At 41.7% G+C, this 20,427-nt stretch overlaps 1 protein-coding gene across 3 annotated transcripts in view; it reads left to right on the top strand.

Moving 5' to 3' along the window:
* The window catches only part of ZNF236 (zinc finger protein 236), a 274,436-nt gene that overhangs the window by 145,464 nt on the left and 108,545 nt on the right, over positions 1-20,427 (top strand). For all 3 annotated transcript variants that reach the window (XM_040353869.1, XM_040353871.1, XM_040353870.1), the window contains 5 exons: positions 2,764-2,865; positions 2,958-3,082; positions 10,047-10,150; positions 10,398-10,549; positions 17,317-17,535. In XM_040353869.1, coding sequence (XP_040209803.1) covers positions 2,764-2,865; positions 2,958-3,082; positions 10,047-10,150; positions 10,398-10,549; positions 17,317-17,535 — 702 coding nt within the window. The remainder of the gene's footprint in view (positions 1-2,763; positions 2,866-2,957; positions 3,083-10,046; positions 10,151-10,397; positions 10,550-17,316; positions 17,536-20,427) is intronic.

Genomic DNA, 20,427 nt, shown 5'->3' with positions numbered 1-20,427 from the left:
TTCCTTGGGACACAATCCCATTTTTTTTTCTCTTCTCAGGTGTGGACTAGCATCTGGACTTGAATACAGTCAAGGCCCTGGCCGTTCTGCTTTAGAGAGCATTTGAATGTTTCCAAAGCTCTCTGTCTGTGAAAAGAGTTTGCCATGCCACCCAAAAATGGTACAGCTTTAAATCATGCAAAGAAGAAGCTATATCAGAATATGATCCAAAAACGCATCCGTCATCTTTAAGCCAAAGATTATTTAAAATGGTCTGTTGCAAAGTGAAAAACAGTTCTGTGGTCAGACGAATCGAAATCAGACATTCTTTTTGGCAACCATGGGCACCGCGTCCTGTGGACTAAAGAGTAGGGAGACCTTTCAGCCTGTTATCACTGCTCAGTTCAAAAGCCTGCATCTCAGATGGTATGGGGATGCATTAGTGCATATGTAATGGGCAGCTTGCACATCGGCATATGCTCTCACCCAGATGATGCTTTTCTTTCAGGGAAGGCCTTGCATATTCCAGCAGAACAATGCTAAACTGTATCTATGACAACAGCATGGCTTTGTAGTAGAATAGTCCGGGTGCTTAACTGGCCTGTGTGCAGTCCAGACCTTTGACCAACTGAAAATATTCAGTGTATCTTGAGATGAAAAGTATGGCAATGAAGACCCAGGTCTGTTGAGCAGTTAGAATCCTATATCAGGTAAGAATGGGACAGCATTCCTCTCCCAAAACTCCAGCAACTTGTCTCTTCAGTTCCCAGATGTTAACAAAGCGTTGTTAAAAGAAGAGTGTGGTAAACATGCTCCCATCTCAACTTTGAGACCTGCTGATGATATCAATTCCAAAATTGCCCATCATTTGGTAATTTTTTTCAGTTTAAACAGCTGACATGTTTTCTGTCTTCAGTTGTAAATAAAATGGGGGTTTAGGAGATTTGCAAATCTTGGATTATGTCCCAAAATAGGGGTTGTACATTACCTCTCAGCTACAGCCTCTTTCCAGCAGTCAAATTATTTTGGTCTTTCTCCAAGGTTCCCTTCACTACTGCCTGGTGGATTGAACAAGTCATCATTCGAGACTATTGCCTAAATGATAGGATTTCCTCCTTTACTTGTATTATAGCTCATGGCACCATATCCGTTTTCAGAATCGGGCATCGGTTTCTCAGATTTACAAGACTGACATCTGGCCTTCTGTTTACACATTTGTGTTTTACCTGGTGGATGTTCAGGCCATCTCTAAAACCATTTTTATGAATAAGGTGCTGCAAGCTGATTTCTGTAGAGCCCTTCTTGACCTGTTTGATAAGTGGACCTGATGGCATTGTTTGGTGTTTATACCCCTCAGTTGGAATGCTTTTGGATGTCCCGTGGTTATGACTAAGATCTTGTGTCGTGTACTGTATCATTAGGAAAATTGGATTTTTGACTTCTCAGTAAAATTAGTTTCTTGTTGTACAGTACACAACACAGTTCTTCATGATCTCCCTATTGCTTACTAAACTGAGGTCTGCTGGGAGTGGGAGGGATTATATAGGCTATATTTTTATATTGAATCTTAAATTATTTTAAATGTATAGGTCTAACTATTAATTATTTGGTTGCTCCCTTATGTAGTTGTACTTAACTTTGTTTATGACTTAAACTGAGAAACAGAGCCTGAAGGCAATCTGACATCAGCTGTTTTGTGTGTCAATTCCCAGCTTTGTGCTAATCCATTCTGTCTTTTAGTGTGTATAACAGTAGCAAAAAACAAAGCTCCATACTTAAGAGCCATATAATCAACTAAAGGGTTGGTTTATTTCTTGTATTATCAGCAGCTCAGGTAGACCTCTCAGCTCTGATGATTAGCTTGAGAGTCTCTCCAAGGCGAAGTAAGTAAAGCTCAGTATATAGAAAATGTAACCGCTTTTCTACTTTGGTACATTTAAAAAATGGAGGGTTTAGAACTGTTATTTACCCACTACCATTTATAAACACCCCTGTAGACACAGTCCTCACGCAGCCATTGCACCAGTCAATGGCTGTAAACCAAACCGTCATTAAATAGCTTGATTCACAGACACAGTGTACCTAGCCCATCTAATGAGCTCTGTAGTATCTGTTCACTGTCATAACCAATCACAGCGATCACATACTACAGGTAAAATTGTTACTTCCTTCCTTCTATAACACAGGAAGGAGAAGAATCGTAGTAATCTATGAATGGGACATGAATGACAGCAGAAGCTGCTGATACTGTACCATTTGTAATTTTCACTGACTAGGATAGTTTTAATAGAAAGTATGGGAAGTAAATTTTTCCAAAATGTTTGGTCTTTTTTACTTACTACCTTTATATAAAAAAAACAGTTGTTAATAAATACCACCAAATTAAATCTCTGTCTCAAAATAGATTAATAAAATTAATATGGTTACGGTATTGCATGACCAAATCACTGTCAGTTAAACTATCACTAAATACTAAAAATGTAATGAAAAAATGGCCTGGCAATGCAGAGGTATTAGACTGGTACCCAACTGGTTAAAGATTTCTTAGGCAATTTCAATTCCATATCTACCTTTTCAGGCTTATTTTATATATACCGAAAGGTATTTGATTGTGTGAATTTTTGACTGCAGTGACGTTAGATTTGAATATAATACAAACAAACTTTTACAAAATTCTCAATGTTAACAGTGATTAAGGAAATACAGTTTACTGAAACATTTTCTACCAGCGGCTATGATATTTTTTTAAGTGCTTCTTTCAGTGAAGGTGTTTTCACTTTTCAGATAGATTTGTGACTTCCCAGCATACTCTACAGGAGAATATTGGCCAGTATGAGTCTCAGGTCATGCATCCACAGCCATTTGATCAGCAAGGGCTACCACAAGGTAAGTAGATGAAATCAGAAATCATCCATATGTGTTGCACATATATTGTTCAACGGTTGTATTGTGTATAATATTTTAAAAATCTATCTTAGGCTTTACAGTAACGGATGGATTTAGCCAGCAAACTTCTTTCCCAGCTGTACAACAGTTACAGGACTCCAGCACTCTTGAATCTCAAGCTCTCTCTTCAAGTTACCAACAGCCAACACTTATGGAGGTACCCACCACAGACACAATTAATGTGTTTCTTTTGCTGATACATTTCCAGCAGAAATGATTAAGTAGCTGCTTTAATGATGTAACTACAATGTTATGTATGACATATCACACAGATAAAGTTGGAATATGCTTTGAGGTGAGAAGAAAACTCAAAATATAGAAACTCTTGATTGGTTGGTTTAAGGAGAATGTATTACCAGTCCGGTATTGAGGGGGTATGCTTGTACGGGTGAATCAAAAATTGCTCCAGTAAAGCATTTCAAAACAAGAAAGCCCTCTTAAAACTATGTGTGATCTAAGTCAGTGTTTCCCAACTCCAGTCCTCAAGGCACACCAACAGGTCATGTTTTCAGGCTTTCCATTATTTTGCACAGGTGATTTGATCAGTTTCACTGCCTTAGTAATTACTACAGCCGTTTCATCTGAGGGAAATCCTGAAAACATGACCTGTTGGTGTGCCTTGAGGACTGGAGTTGGGAAACACTGATCTAAGTGATACTCATGCAACAAACCAAGTATTTAGTGTTTGTTATTCAGTGTACACCAGCGACGGTCAAAAGGGGGCTCACAATAGTAGAACTTTTTTTGTACATTGAAAAGGATTTTGCCAAGTTAAAGTGGTTGTAACATTCTCTGCATTAAAGTGATGGTAAAGTCTTTTTTTTTTTTTCTGTTTAGCTAAAGATAACACACATGTTATACTTACCTGCCTTGTGCAGTGGTGTTGCACAGAGCAGCCCTGATCCTCCTCTTCTCGGGTCCCTCTTCGGTGCTCCTGGCCCCTCCCTCCTGTTTAGTGCCCCCACAGCAAGCAGCTTGCTATTGGGGCACCTGAGCTGAGCCACAGCTCCCTGTTTCCATCCAGACACAGAGCCACAGCCCAGCCCGTCAGTGAAAATCTGTGAGCGGGGGGTTCAGCCAGGCTATGTGCCTGAATAGATGCAAACAGATCAGCTCGGAAGCAAGCCCACATGAGTGCCCTCATGGGAAGATGCTTCCTATGGTAAGCACTTGGCAGAGGGAGGAGCCAGGAGCTCTGGCAGGGGATATGAGAGGAGAAAGATCTGGGCTGCTCTGTGCAATTCCATTACATAGAGGAGGTAAGCATAACAGGGAAGCTTTAGTATCACTTTAATCGGCCCATTCGGGCTGAATGACCTGTAACGCACTTTTTCATCCATAGACACAGTAAGTTTTTATTCATTGGGTTATAGGCCAGCCCAAGATAACCCTCTCCTACCCTCAGCAAGATTGATTTGTGTGCTAGTGTCTTAGGAAGATGGATGTCTTTTCTTCAGTGTGTTAAAGACTAACCTATTTTTGTCAGTAAAAGACCCTGTTTCTGAAGGCTGTTTTAGTGAGTTGGCCAGTCAGGCTAAGATTCAGGAGCTACTTTATTGGCATAGTATCAGGGTGTCTTTAATTTCCATTCCTGCTATTTTTTGATGTGGAAGGGGTGCATGCTGTGGGGCTTTTGGCTGGGCTCTTTGCCACAGACATTCAACCCTTCTTATAGCTCTAATCATTCAGTTATTAGCTGATTCTGATTGAAGAGGCCACACGCGTTCTCCTGTGCCTTCTGCTGATGATTCTGTATCTGATTTCTCTGCAGTTTTAGCTGCTTCAAAGCCACAGAGACTATGATTCTGAGGTTATTATTATTAATATTATTATTATTATACAGATTTTATATAGTGCCAATAGTTTGCACAGCACTTTACAACATCAGGGAAGACAATACAGTACAATAGATAACAAAATGAGCAGTCCTCATGTGTCAATGCAAAAAGACCTTATTTGCATTCAAAGAAAAAAAGTCCATGAATCAAGTGAATAAATGATGAGAAATCACATCTGTGATTGAAGAAGGAAAAAGCAAAACCTCCAGATCCTCAATGAAAAAAACCTTATTTGCATTCAAAGAAAAAAAGTCCAAAAAATCAAGTGAATAAATGATTGAGAAATCACATCTGTGACTAGAGAAAGAAAACAAATCCTCCTCCACCAACGTGAAAAGTCCCTAGATGATATGATCATATATATCATAGATGAGAGGTGACAATCCATCCAATAAAAGCCTCCACCGACAGAGCACACAGATCTGCTTACCAGATCCTGATGGTCCCTTAATTACAGGGGACCCCAGGTCGCATGTAGATGTAGACACGCTGCTGGGCTTAACTGGATACAAGCAGCCTGATATGGATCATAGCCTCGTTTCAATCCTCCAAAGCAATGGTAACCACGTTTGCATGGATATGGAAAGAGACAAAGGATATCTCGATCGTGTAAAACCTTTTTAAACTTTTATAAATAAATAACATGCATGCTAAACACTCACAATTTTACAGTGGATAAAAAGCCTTAAGTCTGCTGTCCCGGCCGGAAACATGCAGACAGACCCGTCCCTGTTGGGAATCCTGGAGGGTGATTCCAATGTGCCGCTTGTTCCGCCCTACTAGTTTCGTGAAAATACACGTCTTCAAGGGGCACATGAGTGAAGATGTGAATTTTCACGAAACTAGTAGGGCGGAATGAGCGGCACATTGGCATCACCCTCCAGGACTGCTTGGATTCCCAACACGGACAGGTCTGTCTGCATGTTTCCGGCCGGGACAGCAGACTTAAGGCTTTTTATCCACTGTAAAATTGTGAGTGTTTAGCATGCACGTTATTTATTTATTAAAGTTTTAAAGGGTTTTACACGATCGAGATATCCTATGTCTCTTTCCATATCCATGCAAACGTGGTTACCATTGCTTTGGGGGATTGAAATGAGGCTATGATCCATATCAGGCTGCTTGTATCCAGTTAAGCCCAGCAGTGTGTTTACATCTACATGCGACCTGGGGTCCCCTGTAAGGGACCATCAGGACCTGGTAAGCAGATCTGTGTGCTCTGTCGGTGGAGGCTTTTATTGGATGGATTGTCACCCATCATCTATGATGATCATACCATCTAGGGACTTTTCACGTTGGTGGAGGAGGATTTGTTTTCTTTAGTCACAGATGTGATTTCTCATCATTTATTCACTTGATTTATGGACTTTTTTTCTTTGAATGCAAATAAGGGGCCAGATCCACAAACGAATTACGCCGGCGTACCTATGGATACGCCGCGTAATTCTTAAAATGCCCCGTCGTAGCTTTGTTTTGTATCCACAAAACAAGATACGACTGAATCTGGGCTCGATCCGACTGGCGTACGTCTTAGTACGCTGCCGGATCGTAGGTGCATATTTACGCTGGTCGCTAGGTGGCGTTTCCGCCGAATTCCGCGTTGAGTATGCAGATTAGCTAGATACGCAAATCCACAAACATACGTCCGGCCGGCGCTTTTTTTTACGTCGTTTCCGTAAGGCTTTTTTCGGCGTATAGTTACCCCTGCTATATGAGGCATACTCAATGTTAAGTATGGCCGTCGTTCCCGCGTCGAATTTTGCATTTTTTACGTCGTTTGCATAAGTCGTTCGCGAATAGGGCTTTGCGTAGAATGACATTCACGTCGTAACGTCACGGCTTGTTGCGGGTTAATTTCGAGCATGCGCACTGGGATACCCCCACGAACGGCGCATGCGCCGTTCAAAAAAAACGTCAATTACGTCGGGTCAAGACATATTAACATAAAACACGCCCCCATCACATACATTTAAATTGCGCGCCCTTACGCCGCAAAAGTTACACTACGCCACCGTAACTTACGGCGGAAATTCTTTCAGGATACAAAAAAAAAGCTGTAAGTTACGGCGTCGTAGTGTATCAGAGATACACTACGCCGGACGGATAGCAGCGCCGCGCTTCGTGGATCTGGCCCAAGGTTTTTTTCATTGAGGATCTGGAGTAGGTTTTGCTTTTTCCTTCTTCAGTCACAGATGTGATTTTTCATCATTTATTCACTTGATTCATGGACTTTTTTTCTTTGAATGCAAATAAGGTCTTTTTTCATTGACACATGAGGACTGCTCATTTTGTTATTTATAATAATTGTCTTCACTGGTTTATTTATACACACATTTTCTTATGAGGTTTAGCGTGATTTTTTTCCTTTCCTATTTTTGATCACTGTTTGATGTTACACAGCAAGTCACAGCTTTACTTTTGCTTCATTAGCAACATATATATATTCGTGTACACACAGTTCTGTTCACATTTGCGCAGTTTACCCCTTCTTTTTTCACAATACAGTTCAATAACAATTCAGTACAGGAGGGCCCTGCTCGTTAAAGCTTACAATCTAGAAGGGAGGGTCAAGTGGAACAAAGGGTAGTAGCTGTGGGGGATGATCAAATGGACAAAATAAAAATACAGTTGTTAGGTGTGGGTAGGATAGGCTTCTCTGGAGAGGAGGGTTTTCAGGGATCGTCTAAAAGCTAATAGGAAATAGACAGACTGATTGGGGTAAGGAGTTCCATAGGCTTAGAGAGGCTCTGGAAAAGTCCTGGAGATGAGCATGGGAGTTGGTGATGAAAGAGCTAAAAAGTAGGAAGTCTTGAGAAGAACGAAGAGAATGATTAGGATGGTATTTTGAGACTAGGTCACTGATGTAGCTGGGGGCAGAGTTGTGGATGGCTTTGTAGGTAGTTTTTAGTATTTTGAATTTAATATGTTGGGTGAGCGGAAGCCAGTGGAGGGATTGACAGAGAGGAGTAGCAGAGACAGCTTTGTTGTGTCATTGGTTAGAAAGGGTTGTATTTTGGAGATGTTGCGGAGGTTGAGACGGCAAAATTTGGACAGTGATTGGACATGGAGCTTAAAGGAAAGTTCAGAGTCCAGGACTACTGCTAGGACCTTGGCATATGGGGATGGGCTGATAGTTGTGCCATCGATTTTTGAGAGAGAGATCAGGGGAAGAGGCACGTGGGGGAAGATAAACTGATATATCTGATAGTAAATAAATGATACGTGAAGAGACTGAAGGAGTGAGTTGAGAGGTGCTCTAGTTCTTGACTGATTGGCATACCCTGAGCAGTCCGTCTACCGCTATTACTCCCAAATAAAAGGTGACTTATTGATATAGTACACACAATTATAAAGCTAGAGCATCAGTCTTTTGATTCTATCAGTGAGTGGTTTTACATTTGGAGGCATTCCAGGATCTTGCGCCATAGGTGGGACTGGGAGAGGCCTCCAAATTCAACAAACTGTATATTTGTATGTCTCCAGCTAAGGGGATCCTTTAGTTGAAGCAGTGGGTGCTGTAGTAGCCCCATGGGATTAGTACACCCTGATCTATGCCTTTCCTCCCCTAAAACTAAAACTTCTTTCGTGGCTGATTTGAAGAATCAAAATTGAGGATATTCCTGTTATTTTCATAGCTCCATGCAGACCCAGGCAAATGTGGTATGCTGACTTGACAAGACTCCTGGCAGACACTTTGTAAACAGTGCTTGATTGTCAGTTTCAAAATCTACCATTTCATATTGGATCTTCCCGCTTAATACCAAGCTTACAATTTAAAAGACAAAGGGCCAGATCCACAAAAGGGATACGCCGGCGTATCTACTGATACGCCGTCGTATCCCTGTTTCTATCTATGCGACTGATTCACAGAATCAGTTACGCATAGATATTCCTAAGATCCGGCAGGTGTAATAGTTTTACACTGTCGGATCTTAGGATGCAGTACCTCGGCCGCCGCTGGGGGCATTTCTCGTCGAAATTCCGCGTCGGGTATGCAAATTAGCACTTACGGAGATCCACGAAGCGGTTTCCCTTCGTGAAGTCTCCGTAAGTTGTTAGTTTGCAAATGCAAAATTAGGGCTGCTTTTACAAAGTGTAAAGTTAGTACACCTTGTAAAAGTATACCCTTCTTTCCCAAAGCGATGTCCAATTTTAAAAAAAAAATAAAAAATTTCCCGCCGCATCTTTTTTTTTCCTGACGCAACTTTTTTTTCCCGGCGCGATTCGCAAAACTCGGCGCAACGTAATTTCGCGCAATGCACGTCGGGAAAATCGCGTCGGGAGCATGTGCAGTGCGTCCGGCGTGGGAGCGCGCCTAATTTAAATGGGACTCGCCCCATTAGATTGGGCACGCCTTGCGCCGGACAGATTTAAGTTACACAGCCGAAAATTTCTAGGTAAGTGCTTTGTGGATCGGGCACTTAGGTAGAAATTTTGCGGCGGTGTAACTTAAATAGGAAGATTTAAGTTAAGCCCGCTGGCTGTGGATCTGGCCCAAAGTTCTGCCATTGTCAGTGATGGCTCATTCTACCAGGAGTGTTGGTGGTTCTTGGGCTATTCAGCATTAGACTTTAGTAGCACAAGTTTCTAAGGCTGCCACTTGGTCTTTGGTTCATACTTTTACAAAGTTTTCCCAAGTGGTCATAGCCGTTGTTGGCAGGTATTGCAGGCTGTTACGTGAGATTCTAACCTGTTTCCCACATTCAGTGATTTGGGACACCCCTATCACAATGCATATGAAGATACCATGTGTTCTGAGATGTACAATAAAGAAAATTCGATTTTTAGTTTATCTGTAAATTCCTTTTCTTGGAGTAAATCACAGGACACAAGGCTCCTACGCCCCTTCCTTTATTGTTTCAAAGCATGCTAGAAAACCGAGGCTATGGGGGTTATTTACGAAAGGCAAATTCACTTTGCACTACAAGTGCAAAGTGCACTTGAAATTGCACTTGGAAGTGCAGTCGCTTTAAATCTGAGGGGTAGATCTGAAATGAAGGGAAGCTCTACTAATTTTATCATCCAATCATGTGCAAACTAAAATGCTGTTTTTTATTTTCCCTGCATGTTCCCCTCGGATCTACAAGTGCACTTTCAGTGCAATTTCAAGTGCACTTTACAGACTAATTTGCTTTCTGCATTATCTTACTGAGTAAGTTAGTAATATTAGTATTGTTAACAGCCAAGTTTATTTATTTTTTTTCATTTTTTTTTCTACACTACAATTTGTTGGGGTAGCCCTGTGTACAAATAACCACTTTTTTTATTTTTTTTTATTTTTAGACTGCTCGCTTAATTCAGGAAGAGACACAAGAAGAGATTGAATTGCAGGCCCAGAGAACTACGTATCTGGAATCTACAGAGGATCAAAGCAGGCGTGCTTACAGGCTAGTACAACTAATACTGGAAACTGTGTATTAAGTAACCCATACTAATCTAAACTCAAATAATTTGCCCCAAATGGCAGCTATCAGTTGAGATCAATCATATGAAAGGAGTGTTTTTCTGTGATTATTTTAAATCATAAAACTTCTTACTATAACAAAGTACTTTAAGCAAGTGTAAATATTAGTTTAAACATTATTCTATCTGTAGAAGTAAAAGAATACTGTATACTTTCTATTTCTATCATAGATGTGAATATTGCAGTAAAGGTTTCAAAAAGTCCAGTCATCTGAAGCAACATGTTCGATCCCACACTGGAGAAAAACCATATAAGTGCTCTATGTGTGGTCGTGGTTTTGTTTCATCTGGGGTACTCAAGTCACATGAGAAGACTCATACAGGTACTTTTTTCTTTGAAGAAGATATTCACGCTTAAAATGAGCCTGTGTTTTTCACTGCATGAGGAAATTCACATTTAAAATGCGCACATTATATGTCCCTACCCAGCAACACCTAGCATAACTTTGAGCCGTATAAAAAAAATATTTTATCTTTCCATGTGGGCTAACTCAAGCATGCTTCCTCACATTTTTCCTTCGGTCTGTCCCTGATTTTCCTACAGCTGCCTCTGTGCACTCACCTGGAGAATGGGATTGTATCCTATCCTTTATTTTTTATTTATTTATTTATTTTTTTCTTCCCACTCAGAGAACACTAACCGGAGACATAATCAATTTGCGTTCATACGCTGTCTCCATCCTGGTTCGCATCATGGTAGGAAGTTACTTTTTTTTTTGCTTTGTTGTTATGTCTAATATTCATAGACATATTAATCTTATATGGCCTCAGGATGGCAAAGTACAAAAAGTGCAAAAAATTTACATGGTAATAAAACCAAAGTGCCCGTGCCCAAGTCCGCTTCAATTTCAATTGTAAATATCTCAGCCAGTTCAACTCAAACTTTTCTTTGTGTTCCCCAAGTTCCTGATAAGTACAAATTTTACAGTTTTTCAGTATATCCCGTAATTTTATATCAGTTTTTTTTAATCCAACTCCCAGTCAAGCTTAGTTTCCCCCGGTGCAAAGTAATTTGTGTCGTATAGTGGTATTAGTGGGGAATTGTATCCCCAATTTTCGTTTTTGTGTACCCTATCCCATATTAACATAGATATCCGTGTAATCGTATATAAGTGCTCTTTTAACTGTCTAAATTGTGTCGGAACCCAAATCTCCTTCCCTAACCTTGCTTGGTTTAAACTACTTTCCAATTCAACCCACAGTTTTTCTTTATTTTCTCTAACCCATTCAACCACCCGTGTCATGTGAATGGCGATATAGTATGCTTTGATGTCTGGTAACCCCAACCCACCATGCACCTTATCTCTGGTTAATATAGACATACTTATACGCGCTTTCTTTTTCTGCCATATAAATCTGATTAACTTTTTTAATATCTTAAAATATGCTTCTGGTATTGCAATCGGCAGCATTTGTAACTTATACAGGATCTTGGGCAGCGTTAGCATTTTAAAACTATTTATTCTACCTAATATAGACCTCTGTCTGGAAGCAATTTTTTTAAAATCCATTTTAATATCATTCAATAGTGGAATAAAATTATGCTGATAAATTAACTCTAGAGATGTTGTTATATTGACCCCTAGATATTTCAATACTGTGTCTCTCCAAATAAATGGGAAGTCTTTTTTATATCTACTTACATCATGTGCTTTCACACTAATATTCAAGATTTCAGATTTTAAGGGGTTAATTTTGAAATTGGAGACTTCTCCATAGTCTTTTAAAGTTTTCAAAAGACTAGGGAGAGATGTAGTTGGATTCACTATATATAGTAAAATATCGTCGGCATATGCCGCGATTTTGTGTTCCCCATCATCTGTCTGTATCCCTTCAATGTCAGGATTATTTCTAATCCTAGACAGTAAAGGTTCTAGAGACAAGGTAAACAATAAGGGTGACAAGGGACAACCTTGTCGGGTCCCTTTAAACATCTCAAACAGGCCAGATACCTTCCCATTTACCTTAACCCTGGCAGTTGGGTGCATATATAATGCTTTTATCCACCCCAGCATCTTAGGGCCTACCCCATGAAACTCTAAAGTAGCCTGAAGATATCCCCAGTCTACTCTGTCGTATCCTATCCTTTAAAAGGACGTTGCACCTAGGTAGTTTTAGTGTTCTGACATTGCTTCCAAATTTCGGTATACCATTTCAATCACCATTGACATGATCCACAAATGCAAAGATCTGGAACTACCTGTGCTATCTACTCCTAAAGTGGCTAGCCTGGACTCTCTGTAGAGCCTTTAACCTGTTAAGAGATTTCTAGTGTATTCCCCAAAAGAATTATGTCAAAGTTTAGCTTGGTCCCATCTCTTTTTACCTTCCATGCCTCCTGTTGGTCCTTTAAAGGCTAATTTCACCTTTGGAACATGTTACATGTTCCACCCATCTCCTTCCTCTCCCTATGACAGCGAGTAGGATATCTTCTCCCCACTTGCACTGCCACAATTTAAAAAACAATGTGTGGCCATGTTTCACTCCGCCCTAGTGGACACGTCATTCATTCCTGTGAATGAATGCCTACATGTACTGTCAGCCATTGCAACGGACAGCTTGTTGTTCTCAGTGAATTGCAAGGGTGCTGTGAGCGCTCTCATAGTCTATTGATACTTCCTTCTATTCAATAAATGCCCACCCATATGAGGTATGGCAAACAGTTTACGGAGTGTCTGAAGGGTCCACACATTGCGCTCTCTATCTTATAATTGTGGGTGCAATGCCTTACAGACTGCAGTGAACGAAAAAACAATATATGCAAATTTTATAATTATACTTTAACCTCATTGATCAACAGGGAGGCTTGGGAGTTGGAAGAGGCTAGGCTAAGCTCGACTTAAGCAGGCAAAGTGGAACTTTGCATACAGTGGCCCGGATTCAGAAAGAAGTTACGACGGCGTATCTCCAGATACGCCGTCGTAACTCTGAGCCTGATTCATAGAATCAGATACGCCTCACTGTTGCCTAGATACGAGCGGCGTAAGTCTCCTACGCCGTCGTATCTTGGGGTGCATATTTACGCTGGCCGCTAGGTGGCGCTTCCGTTGATTTCCGCGTCAAATATGCAAATGAGCTAGATACGCCGATTCACGAACGTACATGCGCCCGGCGTATCAAGATATGTCGTTTATGTAAGGCGTCGGACCGGCGTAAAGTTACCCCTCATAAAGCAGGGGTAAGTCATGTTAGGTATGGACGTCGGAAATGTCCGAACAGCGTTGTATTTTTTTGCGTAAGTCATCCGTGAATGGGGCTGGGCGTAGGTTACGTTCACGTTACCTAAGCATTGAGCTGGCATAATTGACTTTGAAAATTCGACATGCGCCGTTCGTTCGGCAATGCATCTACATGGGGTCACGCTTAATTTAAATACAACATGCCCACGACCTGCCTACTTTGAAATACGTGCGCTTACGCCGGCCCATTTACACTCGCGCCGTAACTTAGGACGCAAGTGCTTTGTGAATACTGCACTTGCCTCTCTAAGTTGCGGTGGCGTAGCGTAAATAAGATACGCTACGCCCGCACAAAATTACGCCGCCCTACGTAAATCTGGGCCAGTATATTTGAGCTGCCACAATCTCCAAATCTCCTGGCTTTGACTTATGCACAAGCACTTTTCTATCATACACGTAAATTGTCCATGTTTCTTACTGTCAAGCAGTCCTATAGTTTAATAAACCCTCTCCTCCTTTCCTGACTTTTTCTTCAACACTCATAGTGAAAAAAGCCATGTAATTTTTGTACTGCAGAAAACAATGCTTTGGGATCCAATAGGAGCGTGAGCTCTCTTTTTAGAGAGGCTGATGTAAAGGTACGTGTCCCTTTACACCTGCCTTCATCTGATCCAGTCCTTTAAAAAAAGATGAATGGGGATACCGTTCACCATCCATCTAACAGATCAGATCGGATGGAAATGGACCGACGGTCTGTTACCATCCATCCGCCCCATAGAGAACAGCGGGCTGTGTCCGTGTCTGCTCTGCATCAGTTGGGATCAGCACAGAGATCCCATGCTGAGCAGGCGGAGCTGCTCGACAGAGTTCGCTCCATGTGGAAAGGGGTCTTACTATGTGTTTTTCTTTAAGTTTTTTTTTTTTTATAATTTATATATTTTTAGATTGATATATTTTTTTGTATTTTTATTTATTTTGGTGGCGGGGGGGGGGGGGGGGGGGGGGGGGGGGGAATCTTTGGTGAGATATCAGAGGTCTAAACAAACCCCCATATCAATTTTTTTGAGACACAGAAAGTCCCTTTCCCTGCAGCACTTTACATGACTAATAAGAAGTCTGTATATTTATTCATAAACTGACAGTCCGACACATAGTAAACTCTCGGTGTACTATGGTCAGCTGTCAGTGGACATAGGAGCGATCAGTAGTGATCACTGTCTATGTCCACTGTACTACAGGGAGGGGGCTGGCAAACACGTGTTTACCAAGCCCCCCTCCCAAGCTCCAGCTTCACCACAACTACACCAACCCCACCCCCCCCTGCTCCCCCTTGTGTTTTCCAGCCTGACAGCTTGCCTAAGCTCAGTCCGGGCAGCATCCGCGGGAGGGGAAGGAGGGATGCCGCTGGAGCAGGCATTGATCAGGGGTTCGAGGGCCGGAACGGGGGTGATCAAAGTGATTGGGGGACACATCTGGATCCGCCTCAGCACCTGAAGCCGGCGGGAGTGGCAGAGGAGGGATGCCGGCTTATGAGGGTAGCTGCAGGGGATACGGTTTTCGGGGGGTTGGATCGGGTGGGAGTGGTAATCAGTGCGGGGGGGGGTGAAGGGGATAGGAAAGGAGAGTACGGGATCAGCTGTAGAAGAATAGGAGCGTTGGGAGGTGGAGAGGCTGGGGACAGGGAAGCGGGCGGTATGGGGGGGTCACATTTGAGGTTAATAACTGATCAGCGTGTTGTAATCTGCTGATCAGAGTTGGAGAATTGTTCCGCAGAGACTGCTGAACAATTCTGTTATAAGTTTATGGTCATTGAAGTGACCATGAGCAGAAGGTGGCCAGCTGCCAGCAGTGCTGTAGGTCCATATGTCGTACGGACCTGGCAGTGAAAGGGTTAAAGCAGGGTTAGGTTATAAAAAAGTATCACAAGCTTTGAACATCTCATGGAGCACTGTTCAATCCATCATCTGAAAATGGAAAAGAGTATGGCACAACTGCAAACCTAACACGTAATGTGCATCCATCTAAAAGTGACAGGCCACGCAAAGAGAGGTATAAATCAGAGAAGCAGCCAAGAGGCTCATGGTAACTCTGGAGGAGCTGCAGAGATCCACAGTTTAGGTGGGTTAATCTGTCCACAGGACAACTATTGGTCGTGTACTCCACAAATCTGGCCTTTATGGAAGAGTGGCAAGACGAAAACCATTGTTGGGGGAAAAAAAACATAAAAAATGTAGTTTACCGTTTGTGAGAATGCTGGGGGGGGGGGGGGGTGCACAGCAAACTTGTGGAAGAAGGTGCTCTGGTCAGATGAAATTTTTGGCCTAAAAGCAAAACGCTATGTATGGCGACAAACTAACACTGCACATCACCCTGAACACACCATCCCTACTGTGAAACACGGTGGTGGCAGAATCATGTTATGGGGATGCTTTTCTTCAGCAGGGACGGGGAAGCTGGTCAGAGTTGATGGAGCCAAATACAGGGCAATGTTAGAAGAAAACATGTTGGGCTCTGCTAAAGACTTGAGACTGGGGCAGAGGTTAGCCTTCCAGCAGCACAATGACCCTAAACATACAGCCACAATGGAATTGTTTATATAAAAGCATATTCATGTGTTAGAATGGCCTAGTCAAAGTCCAGACCTAAATCCAATTGAGAATTTGTGGCAAGACTTGAAAATTGCTGTTCAGACGATCTCTATTCAATCTAAAAGAGCTTGAGCTATTTTGCAAAAATGTTACTCTCTAGATGTGCAAAGCTGGTAGAAACATCCCCAAAAAAGACTTGCAGCTGTAATTGCAGCGAAAGGTGGTTCTACAAAGTATTGACTCAGGGGGGCTGAATACAAATGCACACCACACTTTTCACATATTTATTTGTAAAAAAACAAAAATGAAAACCATTTATTATTTTCCTTCCACTTTACAATTATGTGCAACTTTTTGTTTGTCTATTGCATAAAATCCCAATAAAATACATTTAAGTTTTTGGGTGTAACATGACAAGATGTGGAAAATTTAAAGGAGTATGAATACTTTTTCAAGGCACTGTAGATCTCTGTACCTGAACTCCCAGCATTATTTACCTGCTACTGCCATACCAATGGACTCCACACTTTCTAGTGGAGTTTTAATAAATTTCACATTATGCAGCAGACGATTTGAAACTGTGATAATAAAATCTACATCAGAAACTGTCTGACGTAAATATAACAGTTTGAATGGTTACTCAGACCAACAGTGACTACCTAATTTTTTTCTAAAACCTTCAAATTCTAATTTTGTTTAATTAAAACTTGGCATAAAAAAATGTTTAAAAGAGTCACTAAAGGATTTTTTTTTTTTTTTTTTTAGCTAAATAGCTCCTTTACCTTACTGCAGTCCTGGTTCATGTCCTCATTGTTCGTTTTTGCTTTGATGTTGCTGTAATTCCTCTCTGTTCTGGACACTTCCTGGTTGTCTGTTTCCTGATCACCACAGTACTGGGAGATTTCTCACTGTGGTGACTAATCAAGGAGGTGTGTCTAAAACCCCTCAGCACCAATCCAGTTTCGTTTGCAAAACCTTCACTGCCCTCTATTGCTCTCTGGCTCTGTACATCAGAGAACCAGGAAACAACAGCAAAAACGAAACTAAACTGTAGGTACATTATATGATTGGTTTTTAATCTATTTTTAATCATTTTTAAAAGGAATCAGTTAACTATTATGTCTCTATACCCTGTAAACAGTCATTTCAGCAAAAAAAATGTTTTTCCTTTAGTGACCCTTTAAGCATAGCTCTGAGAAGAAAGAACCAACTGTATTATACAATTAGAACAGTGCATTAACCATAAAATTGTTTTCAATCATTTAGTAACAATGAAAATGTTTTATAATTTAACCAATGCTTGGTTCAATTATGTGTTTGCAGGTGTTAAAGCTTACAGTTGCACTATATGTAATGCATCCTTTACAACAAATGGCAGCCTGACCAGGCACATGTCTACTCATGTGAGTATGAAACCCTACAAGTGCCCTTTCTGTGATGAGACCTTCCGGACAACAGTTCACTGTAAAAAACACATGAAAAAGCACCAGAACATTCCCTCCAACCTTGTTTCAGATGGAGATGGGACCTCAAGAGAAGATGGTAAATGATTACTACGAAACTATCAGAATATAATTCATAGGTCAGATACTTACTGATATCTGTAGAATTATCATGTTCTGTATGAGCATCAAGAGTTGTTTTACAAGTCTCTTGTGGATTTCCATGCAATTTCCCAAGACACTTGGGCAAGATTCAGGTAGCCCGCCGTAAGTTTGTGCGGGCGTATCGTATGTTATTTACGCTATGCCGCCGCAACTTAGACGGGCAAGCACTTGCTCCGTAAGTTGTGGCGGCGTAGCGTAAATCAGCCGGCGTAAGCGCACCAAATTAAAATTGTCAAGAGCGTGGGCGTGTTTTATGCATTAATACATGACCCCCGTAAATGACGTTTCTCGCGAAAGTATCCCAGTGTGCATGCTCCTAATCACGTCGCAAATAGTCCAATGCTTCTCGACGTGAATGTAATTTACGCAAAGCCCTATTCGCGAATGACTTGTGCAAACAACGTAAAAATTTTCAAAATCGACGCAGGGGACGACGTCCATACTTAACATTGGCTATGCCTTATATAGCAGGAGTACGTTACGCCGGAAAAAGCCTTACACAAACGACGTAAAAAAATCCGCCAGGCGCGCGTACGTTTCTGAATCGCCGTATCCAGCTCATTTGCATATTCTACGCTGAAACTCGACAGCAGCGCCACCTAGCAGGACAGCGAAAATAGGCACCCCTAAGATACGACGACGTAAGAGGACTTACGCCAGTCGGATCTTAGCCTAATTTCGGCGTATATTGCTTTCTGAATACAGAAAGAAGATACGCCGGCGCAGCTTTGAATTTACGCGGCGTATCTATAGATACGCGGCGTAAAATTCTTGCTGAATTCTAGCCCTTTGTTCCTCTACACCGAGGTTGTAACAAGCGCATTATTCTCTCAAAGCGGAATTCTATGATCATTTACCTATGCTACTTATGCACAACCCAACACAGTGTGACACCAGTATTTGACTTTGTAATGTTGGCCTGATAATTGGTAACGTTGTGGATATTGCATCACTGCAGTACAAGAGAGAGTGCAGCCATAACTATCATGCAGGCCTACACTGGGCAGTTGAAGTCCAGTTTGTTACAAAAGGCAACATATCCACGTTTCCTTTACTATAGTTTTTACATGAGAATGGCAGTATGCAGCCTTACTTGTGTAAATGCTGATGTGCATACACATGTAGCATATTTCCTTAAATGCACCATTTTTACATTTAGGGAAATACGCCATATGCACATGTGTAAGTTAACACAGATGCAAAAGCCTTTGTCATTTACACCACAGTAGCTGTTTATATCAATTCACTTGTATGGGTGACTGTATTCTGCACCTACAGCTTCCTGGGTGCTGGAAAATGGCAGGAATTTTTATAGAACTTGGTAGCTTTTAGATAGCCTTGTAAAAAGATGGCAACCACCCCAATATATACCTAGCCTTTGCAGTAAGGTGGGGCAATGCACATCACAAACAGACCAGTTTCCCAGCACCAGATAACCTGCCAAATTGTCCTTGTCTAACAATTCATGTTAAAAACAAAGGTTTTAGTTACACATTTGCAAATATATGTGAAAGCAGCAGTGCCTATGTCAAGGCTCCTCTGAATAATGTGGTCCTAACTCTATATTTTTGAGGATCTCCAAATTGGAGCATATCTAGCAGTGGTCACACATATGTTATCGCCATACTCGGCAGGAGTAGTATGCCTGTGCTGTGTGAAATAAATATCGTATTTAGGTGACATCTCTGTTTAAAAAAAAAATATATATATTTTTTTTTTTCTGCTTTTTCCAAAAATTTGTGACAAAAAAAAATAAGTCTTCAAAAGACTCACAATGCCTCTTAACCCTTTCACTGCCAAGTATGGTCCTACAGAAGTGCCCGCAGGTGGCCAGGTCAGTACGGCATACGGACCTCATTTCCCCCTCTCCTATAAGCTTATGATCACTTCAATGACCATAAGCTTATATCAGAATTGCTACCAAGGGCCTTATGTTTTTCAGTTGACGCTATTAATTCTATTCTAATGACTCTATTCATCGGGCGTCGCACCTTGCTCTCCTGCTAGTGCATATGCGTAGAATTCTGTGGTTAAAGCACTGGTCAGCCGCATCGCCATGCAAAAAGCTTTTGGCTGGGTTTGACTTTAATGGGAAATAGCTGTTTGGGGAGGATTTGGACAAATACATCCAGAAAATTTCAAGTGGTAAAAGTACCCTTTTACCAGTTAAAAGAAAGAGTAGACATCCCTCATTTAAACATGCTTCCTCTCCAGGACCAGGGGCGACAGCATCCAGGCAGTAGTGACGGCCTCCGCCATCAGGTTCAAGAGGTAAGCCTCAAGGTCAAGCCCTGGGGGCAAAAGCCTACAAAGAGTCCCAAGGCCTCCTCTTGAAGGGGCGCTTCCACTCGGTCGAGTGGGGGGAAGGCTTCTGCAGTTTTCAAGGACTTGGCAGGAAGAGATCCAGGACAGATGGGTCATCTCCACAGTATTTCTAGGCTACAAACCAGAGTTCTGAGAGTTTTCACCATCTCTGAGCTCAAGTGTTCCCAAAGATCCAGTGTTTCTGGCACTAGACCGATTGATGTCTCAAGGTGTAATCATAGAGATCCCCACAGAAGTGCAGGGCATGGGGATTTATTCAAATCTCTTCATGGTACCAAAACCAAATGGAGATGTCAGACCGATTCTAGATCTCAAGGATCTAAATCAGTTCCTAAATATCCGCTCTTTTCACATGAAGTCAATCTGGTCAGTAGTTTCCACCCTACGGGAGGAGAACTTCTAGCGTCAATCGATATCAAGGATGCATATCTGCATGTGCCTATTTTCCCCGCTCACCAGAAGTTCCTGCGATTCGCATTAGCTCGGTGCCACTTTCAGTTTG

This window comes from Rana temporaria, chromosome 5 (assembly GCF_905171775.1).
Source record: "Rana temporaria chromosome 5, aRanTem1.1, whole genome shotgun sequence".
In the NCBI taxonomy this organism is placed as follows: domain Eukaryota; kingdom Metazoa; phylum Chordata; class Amphibia; order Anura; family Ranidae; genus Rana; species Rana temporaria.
The sequence above is the reverse complement of the archived record's forward strand: the minus strand, read 5'-3'. Positions and strand labels throughout refer to the sequence as shown.